The sequence below is a fragment of the Ciona robusta genome, chromosome 8, assembly GCF_009617815.1.
Source record: "Ciona robusta chromosome 8, ASM961781v2".
In the NCBI taxonomy this organism is placed as follows: domain Eukaryota; kingdom Metazoa; phylum Chordata; class Ascidiacea; order Phlebobranchia; family Cionidae; genus Ciona; species Ciona robusta.
In genome coordinates, this window is record NC_143242.1 from 1418681 (window position 1) to 1442640 (window position 23960).

The 23960-nt window shown below is 34.4% G+C and overlaps 3 protein-coding genes across 4 annotated transcripts; 1 reads left to right on the plus strand and 2 right to left on the minus strand.

The window, feature by feature from the left end:
- Positions 1 to 457: 457 nt before the first annotated feature.
- On the minus strand, positions 458 to 7781 carry LOC149732070 (ferric reductase 1-like). The gene is made up of 14 exons (XM_089882772.1): positions 7583 to 7781; positions 6595 to 6786; positions 6301 to 6460; positions 6047 to 6146; positions 5866 to 5983; positions 4681 to 4866; positions 4455 to 4614; positions 4283 to 4400; positions 3211 to 3325; positions 2621 to 2707; positions 2081 to 2255; positions 1524 to 1649; positions 1181 to 1251; positions 458 to 1123 (listed from the first exon to the last, which is right to left on the minus strand). Exons 1-14 carry the CDS (start codon positions 7739 to 7741, stop codon positions 1031 to 1033), a joined length of 1860 nt encoding a protein of 619 aa, XP_089738898.1. The 5' UTR covers positions 7742 to 7781; the 3' UTR covers positions 458 to 1030.
- A 4344-nt stretch (positions 7782 to 12125) lies between these two features.
- LOC149732071 (lysine-specific demethylase RAD23B-like) lies at positions 12126 to 19713 on the plus strand. Its single transcript, XM_089882788.1, has 10 exons — positions 12126 to 12302; positions 12358 to 12439; positions 13033 to 13112; positions 14601 to 14713; positions 16087 to 16166; positions 17570 to 17710; positions 18104 to 18166; positions 18510 to 18640; positions 18793 to 18942; positions 19173 to 19713. Exons 1-10 carry the CDS (start codon positions 12237 to 12239, stop codon positions 19272 to 19274), a joined length of 1008 nt encoding a protein of 335 aa, XP_089738914.1. The 5' UTR covers positions 12126 to 12236; the 3' UTR covers positions 19275 to 19713.
- LOC149732072 (kelch domain-containing protein 2-like) lies at positions 19580 to 23853 on the minus strand. Of its 2 annotated transcripts, XM_089882782.1 has the most exons (13): positions 23530 to 23853; positions 23392 to 23461; positions 23284 to 23320; positions 23146 to 23224; positions 22719 to 22807; positions 22514 to 22660; positions 22301 to 22453; positions 22088 to 22240; positions 21808 to 22022; positions 21617 to 21733; positions 20577 to 20722; positions 20381 to 20507; positions 19580 to 19811 (listed from the first exon to the last, which is right to left on the minus strand). In XM_089882782.1, the coding sequence occupies exons 1-13, from the start codon at positions 23589 to 23591 to the stop codon at positions 19710 to 19712; spliced, it is 1497 nt and encodes a 498-aa protein (XP_089738908.1). In that variant the 5' UTR covers positions 23592 to 23853; the 3' UTR covers positions 19580 to 19709. The 2 variants fall into 2 exon arrangements, with proteins under 2 accessions (XP_089738908.1, XP_089738910.1); XM_089882784.1 differs by lacking the exon at positions 22301 to 22453.
- Positions 23854 to 23960: the final 107 nt, after the last annotated feature.

Consider the following 23960-nt stretch of genomic DNA (forward strand, 5'->3'; position numbering starts at 1 on the left):
AATATTTGATTTTCTAGTATAGACAGTATGTAGCGTAGCTAAAAACAGGGATCTTTCACAAACATCTAGTTACGCATTACATGAATATTATCAAAAAATAGTCCGGCGCCGTGGCGTAGTGGTTAGCGCGCCTGCCTCTAACCCAGAGGTAATGGGTTCAAGGCTCGTCGCTGCTACCATTGTGGGCGTATGTGTCCTTGGGCAAGACACTTAACGGCAATTGCTCCAACCCAGTGGTCACTAATGGGTTGTCCAAATTATCAGCCATACATAAAAATGAAAAAAATCCCCCAAAAAAATAATCACCCACAAAGTAACATACTTGGTAACTCGTAAGCTGGCACGAGGTGCACACCCGTGTTATAACGACTGTCGTTTTCCGGCCACGCGAGGATAAAGTAAGTTACATTCATTCATTCAAATAGGTATACCCCAGGCTTAGACCAATTAATAACTATACCATGTTTAAATTGTAATCAGCAAACATTCTTGGGAGTAAATTCAGGTTATTATTGAGTTGCTCTACAATACAGGTACAATTCCTATGTTGGTTGAATAAATGCGAAAATATTGGATGCAATTAAAAGATATACAAAAATGATATACAAGTCACAAGTGCTATATAATTTGAAACTAATTAACAAGGAATGATGAGCATAAACATGCATACCCTGAAGTAAAAATGATTGTTGCAATAATTCTGATGCATAAATAAGCATAGATGTACAAACACGTAGCTAAATATTGTTTATAAATTTTTCAAAGTAACGACAATATCTCAACCAAGAATCTAAAAATGTATTTATTATCCTTGCTATAGTTTTTAGGATATTATTAGTTTTGCAACACAAGTGCATTATAAAAGCTGACAGTATTAACGGAACGAGATAAATGTAATGTCTACAGCATGAGAGACTTCACTGATTGTTAGTTATATACATGGTAATAGGTTAATATAAACAAATGTTAAATACATAAAAGATTTATTGTTGTCCTGATCTAATAATTAAGTTTATAATATACAAGGTTTCTAATGCAATGCAATAAACACAATGAATGTAATCAAGAATCCAATGTTTCCAAGTGAGTAAACAACCAGAATGAAATATTTAATCCCAGCTCCCTGTAATTTCAAATAAGAGTTAAATTGTGCTTTAAAGTAATGTATTTAATTTCATACTTTTGGTGGTTGGTCTTTATCTGCTGCATTGTCATCCATGTTCATTGAGTTTTTCGGAGTCTTTTTATAAGCTATGAACAAACACATCAAGTTTAATGTCTAGACAATAAACATTTCAAACACAAGTCATTAAATTTTATTGCTCTGTATTTTATGATGACTGCAGTGAAATACTAGTAATTAGTTCAGAGAGAGTTGGCATAAAAAATACTTAGTTCGAGGTGGCACTATCTAAAGCAGTTGGAGCTTAGGGTAAATTTATCCTTGATAATGACGATCTGAGAAAACTTTAAAATATCGGCACAAAAATAAATTGCCGGAAGAGCTGTTTTAGAACAATAACCTGATATATGCCCATGAAATGCGGATAGTATTTCAAGAATGACTTCTGTTATGACATGAAATGCAACAAATCCAACCAAAACCCAGGTATCCCATTCTGGTAAGTTCAGTTTAGCAAGATCCACACCTAGAAGTTTAATCAAATGATGATTAGAATATTTGTCATCCGAATCATTTTGGTGACTTCACTGATATGGTATGTACAATATTTCTCAGTTAAAAATCTAGGTATAATGTTGGAGATGCCTTACCAACCTTCGAAACTATGAGGTCATTGAGGTGATATATGCTTGAGCGCAGTTTTATTTGTAACGTACTTTTTATGAAGTACCGAAGCCAAATCATTTATCCATACAAGTTTAACTATATTTGATGACTAATTTTTAACAATATCACACTATATTTTGTTAAAAAAAACAGGACACCTAATGAGTAAACAATCAAATAGCTTAGATCTTTTAGTTTTGTTGTATAAACATCCTAAACTGAATGTAACAAAATTCCCGTTTAACAGGATAACATTAAAACACTGTACATAAGCATTAAAGCATAGCTTACCTAAGAATATAGCAGTTAAACCAAGAATATGAGCCGCTGTCCCAACAAACCAATGTGCCCAGTTAAATATTACCCTGTTCTTCTCACCAGGATGGGGACGAAAGATTGCCATTATGGGATTGATTATGGCAAGACAAGTTACTATTATACCAATAATAGGATGGGCACCTGCCTTCTAAAAAAAATTAGACAAAAATATAAGTCCGTTTACCTAGTTACAAATGTTCCAGTTACTAATTATCTAAGATTAAAATCTGTGATTGGAAAAGCAATTAGAAGTATGCTTTAAAGAATAAACATATATCACAAGCATAAGCTACATTTATATGCAGATTTGCATTTACGTATAAACATTAGCAGAATTAAATATGACTTGATATTGCTGCTGGTTACCAACCGTTATCATAAAAGAAAATCTATTTATAACCCATATTTACGCGGTTTCATGATATGGACAAATGAGTCTATATTGACCATTCATTTATCATCATAGTGACCTGCATTGTTCAGAGCCATAATAAAAGAACGTCATTTACTTACCACACTATAGCCTTTCACGTTGACAAATATTAGGATAAATGCAATAACGGTTGCTAACAGAGCTGTGACCATTAGTGATCTATGGATCTGTAAAAAATTGATCATTGTGCGCTTGTTATATAATATTTGATCAGATAAAGTAAACGGCATTAGATTTTCAAACAGTACGCAATAAAACTACCAAAAACAATCTCATTATTAATTACATACAAATATTAAAATATTAATTTGCTTTACAGTAAAAGAAAGCACCCATTATCCTCCGCTTACTTAAGAGTAACAATATGAACAATAGAGATAAGTGTAAAATTTATTTTAGCCTGTAATGTGTGGTAATATATGAACTGTCACAGCCAGGCCTAGGTATATTAAACCGAGTAAAATTATCCTAGCAAATTTTATATAGCGCTACAGATGCACAGACTTTTTATTAAAGTTTTTTTTTAATCAGAGCTAAATAAATAAGATACCGATCGCTGGTACAGTGGTTTAATATTTTTACAAGAACAACTATCAGATCTCTAGGCTATATTTACACTTGAGTAAACAGACTACTTAAATGTTACAAAATATAAATAATTGACGGTTACCTGGAACCATACTTTCTCCCCACCGCAAGTCATGTCATGAAACAGAGGTTTGAAATGTCGTGCGATAATCACGCCAATGCTAGCACACGTCAGCCAAGCAATCATCATCAATGATCTAGAGTTGTTTTGTATACCGTAATACAATAACAATGCATAAATTACAGTTACATCTCAATAGTGTCATTCAATTCAAATCATGGAATTTAAATCAAAGCTGTAAATTCGTAACAGATAGCTTAAAGGGAGATACGAAAAAAAAATTGTGCTTAAACGTGATCTGAAAGTACTGCAAAAGTAACAAAAATGAAAAAGTTATTGAAAAGATCTCGTGAAAAAAAAACAGTGGAATTAAACAAATCAGCCAAGCGATTATGTATGGGATTTACCGTAGGAAAAGGTTTTTGACCGTTTCTTCTTTTTACGACTAAAAAATGTTTAAAAAATGTTGTTTTAATTTTTTGATTAAACCCAGCTACACATGCCACATTATGTTGACATACCATGTTTTCAAACTTAATTTTTAACATGAACAACCAACCTTTTTCTAAAGGAAATAATGCAGCAGGTAGCGGTAAGACATAACAAACATTTTAATATAAAAAGTGCTGAAAATATCGGCATAGTATGTAGCTACAATCAATCAAAAAACTAAAACACAACTTTTGTATTTCCTTCGTTAGTATAGAACTATAAACAATCAAAGTTGACTAACACATAATCTTACAAAAAATCCCATGCATTGTCGCACTGCCAAGTCATTTTTAATCCAGCGGTTGGATTTGTGGTTTTCACGGTTTTAGAAGCTGTTTCGCTGTTTGAAACTTTAGTGGTACCTTCAGTTACATTTAAGCATTTTTATCAATACTTAAATTCTGATTTTTTATTCGTATGCCTCTTTAATTACCCCAAGAGTAAGACCCTTACTCATATATCCTCTAACTTTCAATTCCCTAATATTGTTGGCTATGAACGCATACATACAATAATTTACAAAAGTTTTGGTAATTACCACTCATGTTTATGCACAGTACAGACCGAAGCGGTTTACAAATGAATTATTGAAATTACTTACGCATGTGCTTTAACCATGTCAATTGAGTCAACAGTTCCACCTATGTCTTCATTCAGTTTAAAATCAATTGAACGAGTTGATGCAACTCTTGATTGACCGTGATAGCTCAAACCACCGGCTGTAACAGTAAGTGTAAAGAAAAATATTTTTTTTGTTGTTTATTTATAACTACCAAGTGATGTCCCAGTTGCAAATAATATGTAGTAGGTGGTTGTTGAGATATCAATGACAGTGTTTGGTGCAGAAAGATCTTTCGTAACACTCGCTGGGCGGGTAAACGAGCATTGTACTACTCCACCATTTGTCCCAGCTTGTATATTTGTTACACCTTCCTGCAAAATAAGTATGAGGTATTTAACATATGGTATTTAAACAAATGTGCAAGGTAATTAGTTTACCGGTAGTGCTGTATCTACTGGTGCTGCTTGAAGACCTTTAATAGCCCCAGATTTTACCGCTGATGCTGTACAGTAATACAGATCCGCATTCTGCATTCGGTCACTACTGCCAAACGCGAACCCAGCGTATTGTGAAGCAGCCATACCTCCCGATAATTGCATGTCGACTGTTTTAGAAGCAGAATTCTGAAACATTTAACTGTTAAAATAGAACAATATGATCAATTGGGTCATCTAGTTTGAAGACGTATCCAAGCTAGGGTTAAGAACTATACACATACAATGTATTATTTGGGGTGTTTTATCATGATGAAGACAACCTTTTAAAGGGGCACACCAACGAAAAATCAAAATTTGTGTATGGAAAGAGATGCTCAAATGCACCCTAAAAGTACCATCAAAGTTTGCCAAAACGATACGGCTTCCAAAAAATTCGCCTATAAAAAACCTCCTGCAGTAAAAAAAAGTCAACCGTTTGACAATGCATGGGACTTCCCCTAAGAAAAAATGTCACTCAATTTTACCCGTTTCTAGTTTTTAAAATACTAAAACAAAGTTTTTTTTTTCGTTTGGTATAAAGAATGCTTCGTCTTCAAGAATATATAAAAAAATGTACAACATAGACTTTATTATGTTTAAATTTTTCGAATGAACATAGATACATACCAGATTATGCTGACTCAGCATATTTTTAAACCTAATGGTAAACACGAAAAACTGACGTTTTTATTAAAACAATCGTGTAGTAGGAACTTGTAGAACATATTAAACAATTTAGAATTTATTATAAAAAAAAAGTGCTAAAAATTAACTAAAAAGAAAAAATTCTTTAAAGAAGCATTCACTATACCAAATCAAAAATAAAATTAGACTTTTTTTAGTACTTTAGAAACTGAAAAGGAAAACGATCAAAGTTTAGCGAATTTTTTTCTAATGGGAAATCCCATGCACTGCGCCACGGCCAAATTTTTTTACTCCTGGGTCGAATTTGCTGTTTTGTGTTTCAAACCTTTGATGGTACCTTTAGATCACAAGCATATCTATCAATACACAGATTTTGATTTTTCGTTGGTATGCCCCTTTAACAGAAAATCAATTTAAAACATTGAGTAAACTGCCACAGGCGGATAAAGTACTTTAGGTATAAAGTGTAAAAATTGAAAAATCTGGTCAATCTGCACTCACATATTTCCAAGATAGGAACATACAAGTTGAAGACTGGGTTGAACAACCAGGGGGGCTACGAAAGCAACCTTTAGTTGAACCACATCCCGATGTTAAGTCAGAACTTGGTTGTGTTGTACTAAAATGACAGTTAATTGTTGTTTCTTTTATTTAAACATTGCACAAGTAGGTAATAACCTACCCAGGACTTGGGGTTGTTACAGGAGCGGGTGAAGTGGTAAAGTTAACAACAGCTGATGTGAAAAATCTGTTGGCTGCACTGTGTTTCACTATGTTTCCACCTACATTAAAAGTAATAAAGTTTTTATTAAAATATTTTTATTAGGCAATAACAGTTTAAGGTAAAATTCAATATAAAAAGGTAAGGTATAAGTCTTAGATATGTTGGTTAGGCTTTGTATCCATTTTATATTCGCTTTTTCCTGTATGACTTACTATTGTAACTCCCTGTAGCCATCAAAATAAAGAAGTTATCAGTCACAAGATTAAATGTCTTGGAACCAGAGGTAACAATCTTAGTTATTGATGCTTGTCGGGTGAAAGTACATTCTCCAACACCATTAGTAGAGGCTGCTGATAGTTGCACAACTCCACTCTGTTTAGTTATAATATTATTCTTTTAAATAACACAAATTTAAATACAGCATGTAATTAGGTGTTCACAAAAACAAACTGATTAGGGCTGTAATTAATATACACATATGAAACATAAAATAAATGTGAATATACCGGAGTTGTTGAGTCAGTTGAAGGAGCGTTATATCGAACTTGCAGCGCCCCTGATTTAAATTCTGTTCCAGTACAATAATACAGATCACCATTAGCCATGGCTGGAGTAGAAGTAAAAGCCACCGCAACATATTCGGAACCTGATCCAACGCCTCCACTCAGTTCAAATAAAAAACTTTGGTCCGTTGCATTCTAAAATTTTAAAGATTAATAAAAAAGGAAACAAAACTTTCAATTCAACTAGCAGATAAATGGAGCATAAAAAACTAAAATTCAAGAAAAAGTATTTCAATTATTTACAAGGCCTATTCGGTATAGTATAATACTTAATATTGGATGTGAAGCAAAATACTGGATGTGTTTCGCAATGTAGGTTTATTCTTTAAAACAATTTATATCAAAAGTTTAAAAAAATAACTCATAAACTTTATTTAAGTATACAATGTATTAAATTGTGGACTAATTTTAAAATATATAGCATACTGATGCATGATATCAGTAATCACTAATAATAACAACAACATAACTATGGTTTAAATCGTTTAGCCAGTCATTGACCAGTCATAGTCACCATGACAGCACAAGAGCTTTTTAAAACTTAATCTCTTTACCCCTGAGGCATCACTGTAGGCTGCATGTCAACCATTTCATATTCCAAGTCTACATTTTTTTTATGTTTTACTGTATTTTATATTTAGTGCACATATGTTAGAAATATCTTTTGATATTATATGACAATGTTTTAACAATTGATGGCTAGTGAAATTGTTGTTAATATCCACTGGTAAACAAGGTAGCACAAATCTGTGTGATGGGAATACATTTGACCGATTAATTTTAATAAATCTTGAACACAAAAAACCTTTACATAAGGTTTACTGAAAAAAAACATTTCGGGAGCAAAAATGTTGCAGGTCAAATTATTATGTTATTTTTTTATACTTGTCTGTTTATCCAAATTTTCCTAAGATATATAAAGTTTCCTTACATAAACATAAGAAATAAACAGGCAGCTAGAACTTGTTACGGAGCATCCGGTTGGAAAAGAAAAACATTGCTTTGTTATTCCACACCCACTGTTGGATATAGCCTCCGTCCTTCCGAGCAAAATGAAAACAAACAGAACAAGTGTTATTGACACCATCATACTTAAAATCTGCTACAGAGATTGAGAGACATGATAAAATAAAACAATATAATAAAAACATAATAATATAATAACGCGCAAAATACTGTAATAAAATAAATCCTAGGCAGTGTTCCTCTAGCTTTTTGATTAGGTAGGCACGGTGATACGTAAAGATAAAGAAAACTTCGATCGCAATGCCAAATATGTTCAACCTCGTAAACGACATGTCATCATGACCAGCAGATTCAAATGAACTGAAGCAACAGCACTACAGAAGCTATTTTAATCGCGAGAGAATACAATGCAATATGCGCGTCTGGTCTGTTGTGACGTCAGATCACACTTTTTCGCAATAATCTCTTTTTATCTTAAATTTGGAACACGGTAGTGGCATAGATATCATATACATAACTAGATAGCGCATCTTCCCCACAGAAATAAAAAAGAATAGAACGCGCATCTCTAATGTCGGTAAAGGAGAGACATGATACACTTTCTCTTTTTCACGACTCGTTCCCGTTTACTATAGTAGTCAATGGAAGCCAGGGCGTTTTATATGTAGTTTTACTTTGTTTTTTTGACTTAATTTAAGTTTATCAAAAAAAATAAAAGAAAAATAAATATTTCCAAACAAATATATTTCTATTAAACCGTTTGTTCAAACGTTTTTAATTAAATTTATAAAATAATTAATTTTCCTAAACAAGCGCTAAAGTGTAAGCGTTAACCTACCAAAACTAAACTGGCCTAATAAAGTGGAATAGTTAGTGTAATTTTTAAAATAAACTAAACTGGCCTAATAAACTGGAATGGTTGGTGTAGTTTTTGAATTAAACAGCCAACACCTCCTAAAACCGCCTATCTTTTACAATAAAGACCAAGCGAAATGGGGACGGAGTTAGCAGTCACGTGAATAGAAAAAGGAATGTATCACGAGTTTGGGCAGTTGCGCGTTCCACTCCTTTTTATTTCTGTGATCGGGGGAAGATCACAGAAATAAATTGTAAAAGATAGGCGCACAGTGGTTTTAGGAGGTTTTGGCTGTTTAATTCAAAAACTACACCAACCATTCCAGTTTATTAGTCCAGTTTAGTTATTTGGTAGGTTAACGCTTACAGTTTAGCGCTTGTTTAGAAAATGAAATTATTTAACAAATTTAATCATTCAACAAACGGTTTGGTAGTAATATATATATATATTTGGAAATTATTTTTCCCTCTAAATTTAAATTGAATTAAAAAAACGAGGAAAAAATACATAAAAACCCCTGGATTCTATTGACTACAATAGTATCGGGACCACAGAAATAAAAAAGAATAGAACACGCATCTCCAATGTCGACGAAGGAGAGAGGTGATACACTCTCTCTTTCGCGGGTCGTTTCCGTTTACTATTGTAGTCAATGGAATCGATGACCTTTTTTTACCTAATTTAAAGTTATAGTGTAAAACCACTATTTTTTAATATATATATATTTCTAACAAACCGTTTAATTAAAATTTTTAATTAAATTTATTAAATATTTAAATTTCCTAAACAAGTGGTTAACTGTAAGCGTTAACCTACTAAATAACTAAACTGGCCTAATAAACTTGAATAGTTGGTGTATTTTTTAAATAAACACCTAAAACGTATCAAAAATACAATGCGCCTATCTTTTATAATGGAGACGAAGCGAAATGGGGACGGAGTTGGCGGTCACGTGAATAGAAAAAGGAATGTATCACGGTTTTGGGCAGTTGCGCATTCTACTCTTTTTTATTTCTGTGATCGGGACCGCCTCGCAAGAGAAAGAGAGCGAATCAGCTCTCTCCTTTACCGACATTGAAGATGCGCGTTCTACTCTTTTTGAGCACGTAGTGATCTAATAAATCCATTTTCGTCGAACAGTTGTTCTTGTTGTTGTTAAGTGATTTTTTCCGCACTTATCTCAATTCTTAATTCTGGCATTATTCTTTATAGTCTCTTAATTGAAATCAAATTATAATATATAATTAAACTTTAATTGAATGATTGTACTAAAAAATATTTTGAATTTAAGCATAGCTTCATAAACCCTATATACGATCGCCTAATCAGCGAGTAATTAACGATTACTTTTCTGTTTGTTTAAGGCGCTAATTCGTCTTTAAAATGTACTTTAACGTTGATTAATCGATTGTATTCGATACATTAATTCTAACAGGCTTAGTCGTATAAAGCATAGTGTTTGAAATCGTCCAAGTAATAAGTAATTAATAATTATAACGCCTACGAGTCAAGTAAACTGCCATGCATCGGGAACCCGTTGGTAGCACGTCAGTAATTGATAACTTTTGGCTTTGTTTATGTTAGTCTGCAAATATAAATAAAAAGTGTATATAGTATTGGTCCCCTGTATCTCTTATTAAAAAAAATCCAAAGAAATTGTTACGGCAGGCAAGGATTAAACTAGGCTTATTAAGCTTCCCGACGAGCGACCTTACCGGTCGAGCAATAACTTCCAGTCATACGACCTGTCGAAACAGCGCATATATAAATCTGGGAATTTGAGACATTAGGAGGGTACGAGTTAGTAAGATAAGTAATCCACACAACGATTGACTCCTAATCTATCAAACTATTATCATTTAAGCAGGGACGCATCAGAAGCACTACTTTTATACCTTATTATCATTTTTCGTAATTGAAACATTATCTTTATTTAAACATGATATGATTAATATTTTAATATGATATGATTAATATTAACTTCTAACATTACCTAATTACTGCGTGATTACGATTTGTCTAAATTCATCAAAATAAACGTCTTTAAGTGATGACGATGTTAACCAGTGTAAGTTTACAAAAGCAGGAGAAAAGCACGGAGTTGTACTTGTACAGAACGAATTTGCACGTATTCTTTGTATGTATGTAACTTTTATCCTCGTGTGGCCGGAAAACGGCAGTCGTTATAACACGGGTGTTCATACAACTCGTGCCAGGTTACGAGTTACCATGTATGTTACTTTGTGGGTAATTATTTTTTTTATTTTTTTTCTCTCATTTTTTATGAATATGGCTAATAATTTAGACAACCCATTAGTAACCACTGGGCTGGAGCAATTGCCGTTAGGTGTCTTGCTCAAGGACACATACGCCCACAATGGTAGCAGCGACGAACCCATTACATCCGTGTTTGAGGCAGGCGCGCTAACCACTATGCCATGCGGCGCCTGACTTACCAATCACCCAATCTATACCAATCACCCCAATCATCATACGACATACATCATAAGTTTGAATGTGAATGTAACTTACTTTATCCTCGCGTCGCCGGAAAACGACAGTCGTTGTAACACGGGTTTAACACCTCCTGCCAGCTTACGAGTTACCATGTATGTTACTTTGTGGGTGTTTATTTTGGGGGAGATTTTTTTTATTTTTTATATATGGTTGATAATTTAGACAACCCATTAGTGACCACTGGGTTGGGAGCCATTGCCGTTAAGTATCTTGCTCAAGGATACATTCGCCCACAGTGGTAGCGGAGACGAGCCTTCAACCCTATGGGTTACAGGCAGGCGCGCTAACCACTATGCCACGGCACCGGTCGTTTCAATAGTTATAAATTATAATAGGCTACATGTATGAATTCATTTTTCCTACTGCTCCACACTCACCAATGGGGACTGGAACCTGTTAGTTACTTCTGATTTGTTTTTAATCGAGCCAAGTCGACCGTTGTAGTAAAAGGTTAACGAATATAGTAAGGTGGGGGAAAATGTAACACCTTTTCTTTAGTTTCCTCTTTTTATTTGGTAGTAAACAAAGAACATTCAGTGAATTATAAAACTGTATCCTGACGACTTCCACAGATCGTTGTTAATTATTTAAAACATAATTAAGCTATTTGGATATAATGTGTTGTCCCATCTCCCCCCACCCTACTATATTATGCTAAGTAGTTTAAAACGTGCTCACTCATTAGATTTTTGATCTCTTGTTTTATTTCTGTGACAAATCAAATACACATTAGTGCAACCGAAGTGTTAAAGTCTCCATCCATAGCTACCGTGATTTGGCTTAATTTACATTGTTTGAAGTTATGTATTAACTTGCTTAAATATATTGAAATTATCGAAAAGTTACGTATTTGTGCCAGTACAACACCTCTAAAAGTTACGTATTTGTGCCAGTACAACACCCCTAAGAATGGCACCGTATATAAATACACCGTAGAGGATACTTTGTTGCCTGTTCATAATTGGATGCCGAACTGTTTTACTCACGCGAGATATAATTTTGTGCCAGAAATTAATTTCAATTAAGTTTTATAGAAATTGCTCAAAAAAAGATATTATTATTCAGAATGTTAAACTTTAATGAAATAAAATGTGTTATTGTATCCATATTTATCTTGTCCAATACCAAAGCTATAACCTTACAAATATAATTCTAGGACCCCCTTCTATTTTAGGCCCAACTGCCAGATAGTTATCTTAGTGGTGAAATATATAAATATTTTAAAAAGTTTCTTAACAACATCATCATGCTAATCACAATCAAGACTCTCAAACAAAATATTTTCAAAATTGAAATAGATGAAGAAGAGCCGGTAAAACAATGATGTTTAAATAAACAAGTTTGGTATTAAAATGTTGTTATCACAGGTTAAAGTTCTAAAAGAGAAAATTGCTAAAGAGAAAGGAAATGATAATTTTCCTGTAGCTGGACAGAAGCTTATATATGCTGGTGAGCTTTATAAACTATGGTGGACCAACATTGGTGGTAACTGGTAATGCTTTAGCTGGTAATCAGTAAAAATTATAGTGCACTGGTCGCATGAAAGACTTAAATGGGCTTCCTGGATGTTGCGGTCATGGGACAAATCTGGCCCAAATCCCAGACTCTTGGACCTTACTACAAAGGACCTTACTTACCCAGAAATAATAAAATAGAATATATATATATTACATATTATTATATTTGTATATATTTTATAGGCTTAATTAAGTGGGGTAAAAAAAACAATGGGGTACTTTGGTTAGGAAATGACAACTCCCCTAGCCCACTAAAAAATGGTTTTATCGCAGGCAGCTTTTGTAATTAAATTTTTCGTTCGTAGTTTAGAAACCAGAAAAGGTCAAAGTTTTTGTAAGTATGCCTTCAATGTGACCATCTGGATTTACACGTTTTACAAGCCTGGTCGGTTTTTTAATAAAAATAAAAGCAATATTTGTTAATACAAAGTGCCTGGTAGGCTGGTACTGGTAGCATATGTTATCTTGCTGCTTTTAAATGTTTATTATAGATTATATGTGTAATATTTATAAAATTGTTTTTAGGCAAAATTCTTGATGATTCGAAATCATTAAAAGAATATAAGATTGAGGATGGTAAATTCATTGTTGCTATGGTGACAAAGGTAAAGCTTGCGATAGTAGAAATCTATCTTAATTTTTTAGGAGATTTTATCTCCTTTAAAATTATTAAATAGTGAATATACTTTAATCTCTAAAGTACCTGTTGCTCTATAGTTGTGTACTTGTGTTAGTTTCATAAATTTATTGTTAAAATGAGTCTGTTTTCATTATGTGTTAAATAGTGTAAGTAACATTTTAATATTTATGGTGTGATTCTAATGAAAATAGATTTGATTTGTTTGTATATTTTCAAGAAACACGATGTTATATACCACTGCCAGTGGTGTTCAAACGGCGAATCGATCTGGATCTTTTTAACTTTTTGTGTGTATCTTTCAATGTAGTCTTATAAATGTTAAATTACGACACACGTAAAAGTTAAATTATAAAGCAAATTCACACCTGTTTTAAACCTCCTACATGGTAAATAATAATGTGTCAATCGCTATTATGATACAATAAATCCCTACTATTTCGTAACAAACAGCCTACCTGGCTAAGAAAAACATGGTAAATATGAGGTTAAACTATATGATGCAAACGTAAACCGAACGGTTATTTGATTTCACTTTTGCGTTGATCGTGATAGTGTGTTTTACGCAATCATACAGATACAGTCAACCAAGGGGGCGCGCAAGTGTGTTGAGATCCTCATTAGGGAGGCGTGCTTCAAAAAGTTTAAGAACCCCTGCCGTATTATGATGCAAATAATCGACGTATAAATTGCTATTATGTCGTAATTAGTTGCCAGGTCAACCAATCGCTATTACGATCAGTGGCGCAGCCAGGGGGGTTTCGGAGGTTGCGTTTCTCTCAATTGGTACACTATAAAACGTCATAATTAATAATTATGTTACAATAAGACGTGTGAAGTAACAATTGAACGAACAAAGGTTCAAATGCAACACGGCAATGTTTGTTATTCAACCGATTTCGTTACCTGAAAATTACGAACACCCGTGATTATTAGGAACACGCTACAAGCATTAAACAAAAAATTTTAGCTTTAACAACCCTTCCTATCGCACATGCACCTGTATTCTAGTTGGAAAATTGCTTTATACCAAGATTTGGTAGCTTGAGTGACAGACGGGCATAAAAAGTATAAAGAAACATTTTATTGTTCTGTTCTGAAACTCCCTCCCCCTTATTTTCTTCTGTCTGCGCCACTGATTATGATGCAATGAATTCACGTGTTAATTCCTACTATTATGTAACAAACAGTGTATCAAGCTAAAAATACACGGTAAATATAAAGCTAAAATTACAATGCAAACTTTAACCCAATGGTTATTTTATTTCGCTTTTTTGATAATCTAGATACACATACCACAGGTTTAAAGGCATGTTTACTATTTGTATTTAGTGAATCATTATGTTGTTAGGTTTGGCTGTGGTGGATGGAGCAGAATTCATTTGACCACCCCTGTTACATACGAAAAAGTTTATTGTTATTAGTTATCAATTATTATAGTTATATTTCTGTGCAGCCCAAATCTGTGTCTCCTCCTGCACCCACCCCACCAGAACCAACTGAAGCTGCAGTCACCACGACAACCAGTACACAAGAAGAGCAACCAACCAATCAACCAGCAGTTGCAAGGTAAGTTTTTAATTTTTATTATCTTAGTTCAATGGTTCCCAAAGTTTTTTTAGCGCGACCCAAATCAGAGTTTTATGAACATCTCACGACCCATAGGTAATCCTTTAGCTGGTGGCCACCTAAAATTTTGGGTTCAAAACGTTTATTAGACCTCACGGATACCTGCTGTTTATTTTTTTTTGCGAAAAAGTCAGACGTTCATGTCAAAAATTAACTTTGAAAATGCGCGAAAACATGCTGCGTCACCATAATTCGCTTGACTTGCGTAAGGTGAACGATTTATTACGTCACAATAGTATTATGTTCTGTCACAATACTGTATTACGTACGTTAAGGGACGTTATAGACTTGTTTTCGCACTGTTTTATGGCAGTAAAAACCTTAAACCCCTAATTCCCAGCCAATAACCCCTAACGAATTACGTAATCTGTAAGGTAGATCAAACGTAACAATAGGCATTCTGTGACGTAATAATCTAACCTTGGTTTAATTTATAACCACTGGTGTGGAAAATACGGTGACGCAGCACGATTTCGCACATTTTCAAAGTTATTTTTCGACACAAACGCCCGAGTTTTTAAAATCTTCAACTGTTTGTGTGGATCTTTCAATGTAATATTGAAAAAAGGCTAAAATACGACGCATGTGCCTCTTTAACATTCAAGCCTGTTTTAAACCTCCTACATGCCCAATGATTTACGTATCAATCCCATTATGACGCAAATAATCGGCGTGTGAATTGCTATTATGTCGTAATTAATTGCCAGGTCAAACAATCGCTATTATGATGCATTGAATCCACGTGTGAATGCCTACTATTTCGTAACAAACAGTCCACCTGACTAAAAAAAACAGTAAATGTAAGGCTGAACTACGACGCAAACCTAACCCGAACATTTAAAAAGATAAAAACTTGTTTTAATAAATTTGAATCACCTTGGCGCGACCCATTCTTCAACCCTGTGCGACCAGTGTTTGGGTCGCGACCCATACTTTGTGAACCGCTGTCTTAGCTTCATATTTTTGTGATAAACTTATTTTAGGGTAAAGAATCGTATTCCTGTGTTTATTATGATATACAAAGATGGTAATTTGTGCTTTTCATTTTATTGCCACTAATTCACCTTCTATGTGGGCAGCTAAGTAAAGCTTGAAATGAATCTTTTTATCCGACCTTATGCAATGGAAACTACAGCTACCCAACAAATATATGGCCTTAGTACAACATTAAATATGTTGTTTGGTTTTATCAGATTTTGTTTTTAAGTTTTTTTAAATTTTACGGTCTGTAAACTTATATTTTTTACATGTAGCTTTTAAATTAATGTTATATTCTCTGAAAACTTGCTGCATATTCTAAATTATGTTTCCAGCACAACCAGTAGCAGCCCAGCTGAAGAACAAGCTTCTTCTGCATCTCCACTCAATGTTAGTCAAGCGGAGTCTACACTTGGTAAACTTGTTTATTTCACTTTTACTGAATAAGAAAAACTATTAGAATAGCCTATGTTATTATAATGTACTTCAAAGACCCCTGTTTATCAACTGGCAATGCTCATTGTTGGTATAACCTTCATTTATTTAATCTTCAGTAACTGTAGTAATGCGCTTTTTACATTCTTTTTTGTGTTCTGACATTTATTTGATTTAAATAAAGTTCTACCCTTTGTTTATACTGATTAATTTATAAAGGACAATGAAACTTTTATTTTAAACTGTGGTTTTGAACTCTCTATAATTAGGTTTGAATAACTAAAACCGGAATTCCCAATCTATAAGCTGGGGGGGCATTATGAACATTTGTTCGCTTGTTAAGTTAACAAGCTCGCTAAAACGATTTTTTGCGAGGACTTAGCGAGCAAGAAACTCTCTTCAAAAAATGGTTTTATGTAGACGACTCGCAAACACCTCGTGCAATGCCGGGTTCAAGTGAGAGAATTCGTAAAAAAAAAAAGAAAAAAGATTCATTTTTTACGAGGGAACTGCGATTACGTAATTTTATATTGTTTTGTGTTGGGAATTGGTGGACTAATTTTTGATTAAGCTGGGTATAAATATGAGTAAAGGTAGCAAAGTGGTTAAAAAAGGAGCCCCAAGGTGGGCAGCAGTTGAAATGGAGGCATTAGTTGAGGTGCTCGTCTTTACTTGGCGCAATGAATTTCTGTCTGCATTTGTATAAACTGAGGACGCTTTGAAAGCAAATTATCCATGAAACAACGAAATACTACACTGACAGTTGATTGGGAAACATAAAAATGTTGCCTTTGGCTGATTTTTAAAAACTTCAAGAAGCTAAAACTTCCAGTGATATTAAAATTTGCTCTTCAACTGAAAGGCGTCTTTTACTGCTGCTTTACGGTTTAAAATCTTTGTGCAAAAGATACAATTCCTGTATCACCGCTTTTGGCATACGATTTTACAAAAATAATTCCACATCTGTCATTTCTATGCTTTTCCTTGTGACATTTACGCAAAGTTTTCCATGGAAATAAGGCGGCCATAAAAGTTTTGTGTATTACTTTTGCGTCAAATACAAAAATTCGCTATGAACAAGTGGTCTAAGTTGCACGTTAGTTGGCGAGCGATTTTGCAAGTTTGAGTTAGCGAGATGGTGCTTTGTAATACCAAAAGTGGGTTTAACGAGAAAGTACGTCACTACCAAGCTTGCTAAACTTAGCGAGATGTGTTCATAATGCCGCCCCTGATTGATTTCAGATAATGAAGAAATTTAATTTATTGCAATCTGGGTTTAAAGTATTTTACAACTACCATAACACCACACCACTCATTGGTTCCTAATAAAATGCAGAATATGTAGCACTGTTTGTTAAAAAAATTCAAGTGATTTATTTTTAGTGACTGGTGAAGCTTATAATGAATTGGTGACGAGTATAATGGCAATGGGATTCGAGCGTGAACGAGTTGTTGCCGCACTTAATGCAAGTTTCTGCAATCCTGATCGAGCTGTTGAGTATTTGATGAGTGGAACCACCAATGGTATGCTCTGTTGTTTGTTGGCTACTTGGCTTCACACTTCTAATTTCTGTTATCTTAATAGGTTTATCTTGCCAAATTTCTTGAACTATTTATTCAAGTAGAAGTCGTGTTTATATCGGAAAAAGTATTATATAACATCGCCTGTTATGATAGTTACCTCATGTTTTAAATACTCAAGTCACTTAATATTTAATCATTTCTTTCTATGATTTGTTGTCACAAAGTTTGACCACAATGTCATGAAACAAAAAAAATTAAAAGATTGTAAACTCGATCTATCTCTATGGTTTAAGGTTTAATCTTAAAAACATGGTTAACTGCGCAAGGTATTTGTCAAACAAAGTAATACACACGCATGACATACATTCAGTATCAAAATCTTGTTGTATTCAGTTGGAACTGCACCACCCCAACAACAACCAGACACCATACCAACTGAGAATGCCCCAATAAGCGGTAAACTGTTTATATTTGTGTTGTGGTAATGGGACAACTGATCTACGTCCCATGTTCCCTTGCAGGCTTCCCCAAAAAAGGGATTTATATTCTCATACAGAATATGATACAAATTGTTCTAATAAAATATCTGTTTCATATACAGTTTTAAAATACTTTTAAAATATACTGTTTACTGCATATCAAATTATTTGATTATATGTAATTCATGTTATATTTATTATTTTTGCACAGTGTGTTAAAGGTTTTGTTAACCATATTTTAATTCAATTGGAAGTTATACAGTGATGACAGTTGAATACATAGAATATTTCTAAACCACCCATTTGAAATTTCTTCTCAGATTCAAATGTATTTAATGATTTGATGGATAATCCTGAAATACAAGTCATGGCGCAGCAAATTCAACAAAATCCACATTTGCTTCAACCATACCTGCAACAAATCGAACAAAGCAATCCAAGTTTATTCAATGTAGTTATAAAAATAGTATTTATTTTTAAATATTAATAAAAGATAGGTTATACAACTTGTACTTAAAGGTTTGCTGTAAAAAAAACACTTTTGTTGTGTGGGTTTGGAGGTATTTTCAAATATTTTTGTAACAACTGAAGTATCATGTGCAGATGGTGTCGTCTCATCCTGAAGAGTTTGTTTCTTTTCTTACAACATTGCGTCGAGGCACATCACAAACCCAACCACCTCCAGCTTCAGCAGGAGCAGGTGGTGTCAGTTATGTAAGAGTCACTGCAGGTGAACAGCAAGATATAGAACAGGTATTCTAGCCAAATACTATTATTTTATTATTACTCGTTGTACCGTTAGCAAGCACACTTTGTGTTTTATAATTATTAATTTGTGATTACCTGTCTGAACATTCAATTCATGACTACCGTTGAACTAATGACTTTAAGTTTAAGTGTATAGCCAAAATGGCACATCTGGTTTTACAAGTAGTTGCTGTTTTAAGTAAAACAAATAACATTACAATATTTTGTTGTTTCAGTTAAAAAGCCTTGGATTTTCCGAGTCTGAATGTGTCCAAGCATACATGGCATGTGATAAGAATTTAGATATGGCTGCCAATTTCCTTTTATCCGATATTTAAGAACATATCTGATGTCATAAAATGCTCTGATAGCAGTTTCACACTCCATGCTATTTTTAACGGAAGAAAACAGAAACATCATACATTCAGTAATACTTAAATATGTTCTCGTTTTGAAAAATACATTTTGTTAATTTGAACTTTTGCTTAAAGCATATTATTAAGATAAGAAAGTGTTCATGGTGCATGCAAAGTTTGCTTAAGAAATTCATACTATTTCATTAATATGTACTTATTAATAGGCTCCTACTCCGCTTAACGCCAGTTTTAACTTATGCCGTTTCACAAGAGTTCGTGGTGTGTGCTTATAATTCGATTGGTTTTAATTTTGTAACGTTGTATATCGTTCTCATGTTACAAACCAGTTCGTGGCAACAAATTTCATAGAAATTTAAATTCGAGTTTGTTACAGTCGTAATAAAATTAGTTTCCAGGTTAAGTATTTATTTGCTGCAACAACCGGGCAACTTGCTCTCCCTTCGCTCCCAGCAACCTTCGTTCATTTTCCAAGATCTCCCGTTGAGATTCGATTCTTTCCTATAACATATTATCTTAACTGTTACTGATGAATAAATGTAACTTACCTTATCCTTGCGGTGCCGGAAAACAACAGTCGTTATCACACGGGTTTAACACCTCGTGCCAGCTTACCAGTTACCTTTTGTGTTTTTTTTAATGTGTGGCTGATTGCCCAAGGACACATAAGCCCACAATGGTAGCACAACGACTAGCCTTAAGCCCTTTACCCCTGGGTTCGAGGCAGCCGCGCTAACCAACAGTGCTACGACGATAACAATTAATTATCCTTTCTTGTTGGACAGCTTCGATTATTAACACTGGTGTCATGATTTATGTATGTAGCTTTATGCTCAATGTAATCGCCGCAAATCTCCAGCTAGTTTATGAGAACTCGACTTTGTGTCCGATTTCTTTATAGAACCGTCTGTTGGATAAACCATGAGGGACAACTGGATCGGGACAATTAACTTTAAGGGCTTACTCGGATAGAATTGGAACAACATCAACCTGGTATCTCGGATTTCGAGTATTGCGCTGAGCTACGGCGTCAGACAAAACAATCATAAAGTCCTATTAGAAACACTCACCCACGCCTTTCTTAATTTTTGTCGTTCGACATCATTTTCTTTCCTCCTCTCGAACCACCAAGCCTCATTTTGTCTCTTGTGCATCTTCACGAGCCTTTCTACTTCCACTCGTTCTTTCTCGAAGCATCTGACGTATATGATAGTATCAGTGTGTCAGTTAGGGCTAGGTGACTAATCAAATAGCATATTGTCTCACTGAATTATTTTAATTTTTTCGTTTTCTAACGCTTGCTTTGCATGGCTTAGTTCTGCACTTGCTGCACGGAACGTACACAGTTGAACGTCAACGGGTTCAACATCTTCAGCTTCGTATTTTAAAACGTGATCACACAACGGAAAATCCTGTCGAATATATCATATATGAAGAAGGGTGAGGTTAGGACACGGGGCAAATTAGGACGAAAACAAATGTTAGAGTACTATGCAACAGAATTCTCACGTTCCAAGAAAGTGTGCGGCAAAGGCAGTTACTGTTGTTACAGTATTAAAAATTTGTTGTTGGTATACTATACAACATTGTTCCAATGGCTGAAAAAGACAATTACATATATTCTTCACGTAACTTTGAGAAAGGCAGTGCCAAGTTCGTATTGCGAATTCCCGCCGAAAAATTACGTAAATAATCAAGCGACTTTTTTTGTTTAACATTTACAAGCTAATATGTAAGTTGTACGAGAACGCTGCATGACCCAAAAAGTGGTACGCGAATAGATATAAAGTTTGGGAACCACGGATATAACACGACTGTTCATACACCTCATGCAAGCATACGAGTTACCATGTATGTTACTTTGTGTAGGTGATTATTTTTTTAGATATTTTATTTTTTTATTTAGGTTTGACAACCAATTAATGACCACTGGGTTGGAGCAATTGCCGTTAAATATCTTGCCCAAGGACACATACGCCCGCAATGATGAGCCTTTAACCCATTACCTCTGGGTTACGGACAGGCGCGCTAACCACTTTGCCACGGCACCATACACATTATAACAAACATTTTCTACTTTTTTATTCATCCTGCCAGTTTGCGAATAGATAAATAAATCCTCGTTCGTTTTAATATATTTCCTTAAAGTGTTGTCAATTGATAAATGTATGATAGTACAAATTTATGATGTCACCCAAAAATAGTCATAGATTTTATTTTTTTTAAATTACGCAATATTTGCCCAAGTGTTTCATCTTCCCTTCTACACTAGTTATAATTTATAAACAATTAGTACTGTAATTTACCAATTTTGTTTGCACGAAGTCCTTTATTCTTTTGTCGGTTATATCCTTGTACCTTTCATCCACTTTGTATGAGACCGCAGGCTGTTTTGTTGGTGACCAGCAAGACAGCGAATATTGCTTAAATTAAAAGTGTGTATCCTTTAAATAAATTACAGTCGACCTTTAGGGATTTAAAGTTTTCATAATAATACCTCTGTACAGAAATCTCCAATCAAATGTTCAGCTATTGGTTTTCGTTCTGATGGGTTTATAAACCTTAGAACGTAACTTTCATGTAATGTTACCATTCCCATATCTCTAATTCCCCCAAGTACATACATTGAGCTGTGATGTACAAATGCAACGTGATCTCGAAGTGCAGGAGGTGGTATTCCAGCCACAACAGGTTGCTTCCATTTTCGCATCCCTGGTAATATAAAAGTGGGTTAAATTATAAACAAATTAACATATTATGTTATTAACAGCTTTTACCAACGCTATACTTGTATATGGAAGAACCTGTGTCATCCATCGTATGCCCACCAAACATGTAAATGTCTTTATCTCTATGTGCGACAAATGTATGACCAGCTCGTGCACTTGGTGGAAGACCTCGAAATGATGGCTCGATCCAAGTCAAAGTAGCTAAAAGGTCACTCTGTTTGTTATGGCAATTATCGTTATAAAAGTAAATATATAACGAACCGGTATCAAAGCAGAAAATGTCATCATAACATCCTTGCATGGCATCGGAACCGCCGAATACAAACATTATTCCGTTGACAATGGAGCTACCGTGGTGATACCGTGGCGATGGAGATATACCGGTGCATTTGATTGGTAGCCACATCGTCGTATCTTATACATACGATATTTTTACATATAAATTTAAGTTAGTGGTCGATATAGTACGTGTACCTAGGGTGAGCATATGCACATTGTTTGTTGGCGAACATCCCACGACACCACCAAATGTAAAAGCTCGTTTTCCAGTAACACATACAGTGAAACCTATTGCAATAGGAGCAGACCCGGTTGCCAACTTTTTGTTCCAACAGTAACTTTCTATGATGTATAAAAAAATTGTGAGACGTAAAACAACGGTCGGTAATTGAGTTTGTACCTGTGCAGCATTCCATGACACCAGGCAAACATTGATTAAACGAACTTTGGTTTCTGCCACCGAGTAAATACATTTTTTTGTTGAAGATTCTGTAAAAGCTAACTAATTGAATATGTGCGATTTGGTAATTGCATGGTGTCATATCTTAAAACACAAAATAAAACACTTTAGTTATACAGTAAGGCGGGGTAACATGGGACATGTTTTTATTCTGTTTTCTCGGCCTATTTGGTAGTAAGTAAGAATATTTACAGAATTAAATAACCACGCTCTCACGACTCCCTCAAAAAGCGTTGTTAATTGTTCAAAATACGATTAGGACATATCGGCTCTAAGTGCTAACAGTATGCCATCTTGTACCACAGTATTACATTGTTAGTCATATAGCTGTCCGTGATGCAAAATTACTTGTGTCAAGTAAACTTACAATAATGAATGGCTGTCACGTTCTTCGGGTAACAATCCGTAACATGAAAGTCTGCTCCAATTCAATTCTTGGTCTTGTACTACATTTAGACGCAACTGATTAATCGGCTATCATTCTAGTTCACGACCGCATACTTACTTTGCAATTTGTACAAATCGTTATAGTATATGGTCATCTGAAACATAATTACTACGTTTAAATAATTAGTTGCAGGGTGAGCTTACTCTGGATGAACCATCCACTTACTCCATTTTCTTTGTACGATCCTCCGAACAAATATACATCGTTTCCTGAATGAGCTATAGCAAATTGGCATCTATGTGTACACGAGTTACACTTAATTCAATAATTACAACAAAAATCGTAAAATATTTTGTACACTACCTGATGGACGGGATATCACCCGAGATTACCGAGCGTTTCCAAGTACAAGAAACAACAGCCATGATACACAAGTGCGCCAAATAAAACAGCGCAGTACACTAACTTAAGTTACTTAAGAGTTGAGACACTTATAAGATGACGTAAAATACTTGAGTGGCTTGTACTTGTTTTGAATGCTGGCCAAGTGTCGCGTTCAGCTATGCTGGATTGATACGTTCATTTGGCATGATTGTCTATCAGATGTAACACAAATCATTATCTTAAAAAGTATGCAAGTATGAAAGAATTAATCAGCCTTTGAAAAGTCATATCCTAAGGCAATATACACGCATCCAGCGGTATCATATTGCGAACTACGCAATCCAGAAAATCAGAACAAAGCCAGAAGGCAAACGTTTCAGGACGCAGCCAAATCGTTTTATTGTGTTTGG

What these genes read in the sequence shown, in the direction of transcription:
- LOC149732070 (XM_089882772.1), bottom strand. Translation starts at nt 7,741, where the DNA reads ATGATGGTGTCAATAACACTTGTTCTGTTTGTTTTCATTTTGCTCGGA. An exon ending in CAACTGACTCAACAACTCCG is followed by an intron (nt 6,461 to 6,594) that starts GTATATTCACAT and finishes ATAACTAAACAG; the next exon opens with AGTGGAGTTGTGCAACTATC. An exon ending in TGTTCCTATCTTGGAAATAT is followed by an intron (nt 4,867 to 5,865) that starts GTGAGTGCAGAT and finishes TAAATGTTTCAG; the next exon opens with AATTCTGCTTCTAAAACAGT.
- LOC149732071 (XM_089882788.1), top strand. Translation starts at nt 12,237, where the DNA reads ATGCTAATCACAATCAAGACTCTCAAACAAAATATTTTCAAAATTGAA. An exon ending in TCAAGCGGAGTCTACACTTG is followed by an intron (nt 16,167 to 17,569) that starts GTAAACTTGTTT and finishes ATTTATTTTTAG; the next exon opens with TGACTGGTGAAGCTTATAAT. An exon ending in TGAGAATGCCCCAATAAGCG is followed by an intron (nt 18,167 to 18,509) that starts GTAAACTGTTTA and finishes ATTTCTTCTCAG; the next exon opens with ATTCAAATGTATTTAATGAT.
- LOC149732072 (XM_089882782.1), bottom strand. Translation starts at nt 23,591, where the DNA reads ATGGCTGTTGTTTCTTGTACTTGGAAACGCTCGGTAATCTCGGGTGAT. An exon ending in CGATTTGTACAAATTGCAAA is followed by an intron (nt 23,225 to 23,283) that starts GTAAGTATGCGG and finishes GTCTAAATGTAG; the next exon opens with TACAAGACCAAGAATTGAAT. An exon ending in ACTTCGTGCAAACAAAATTG is followed by an intron (nt 20,723 to 21,616) that starts GTAAATTACAGT and finishes TATATTCGACAG; the next exon opens with GATTTTCCGTTGTGTGATCA.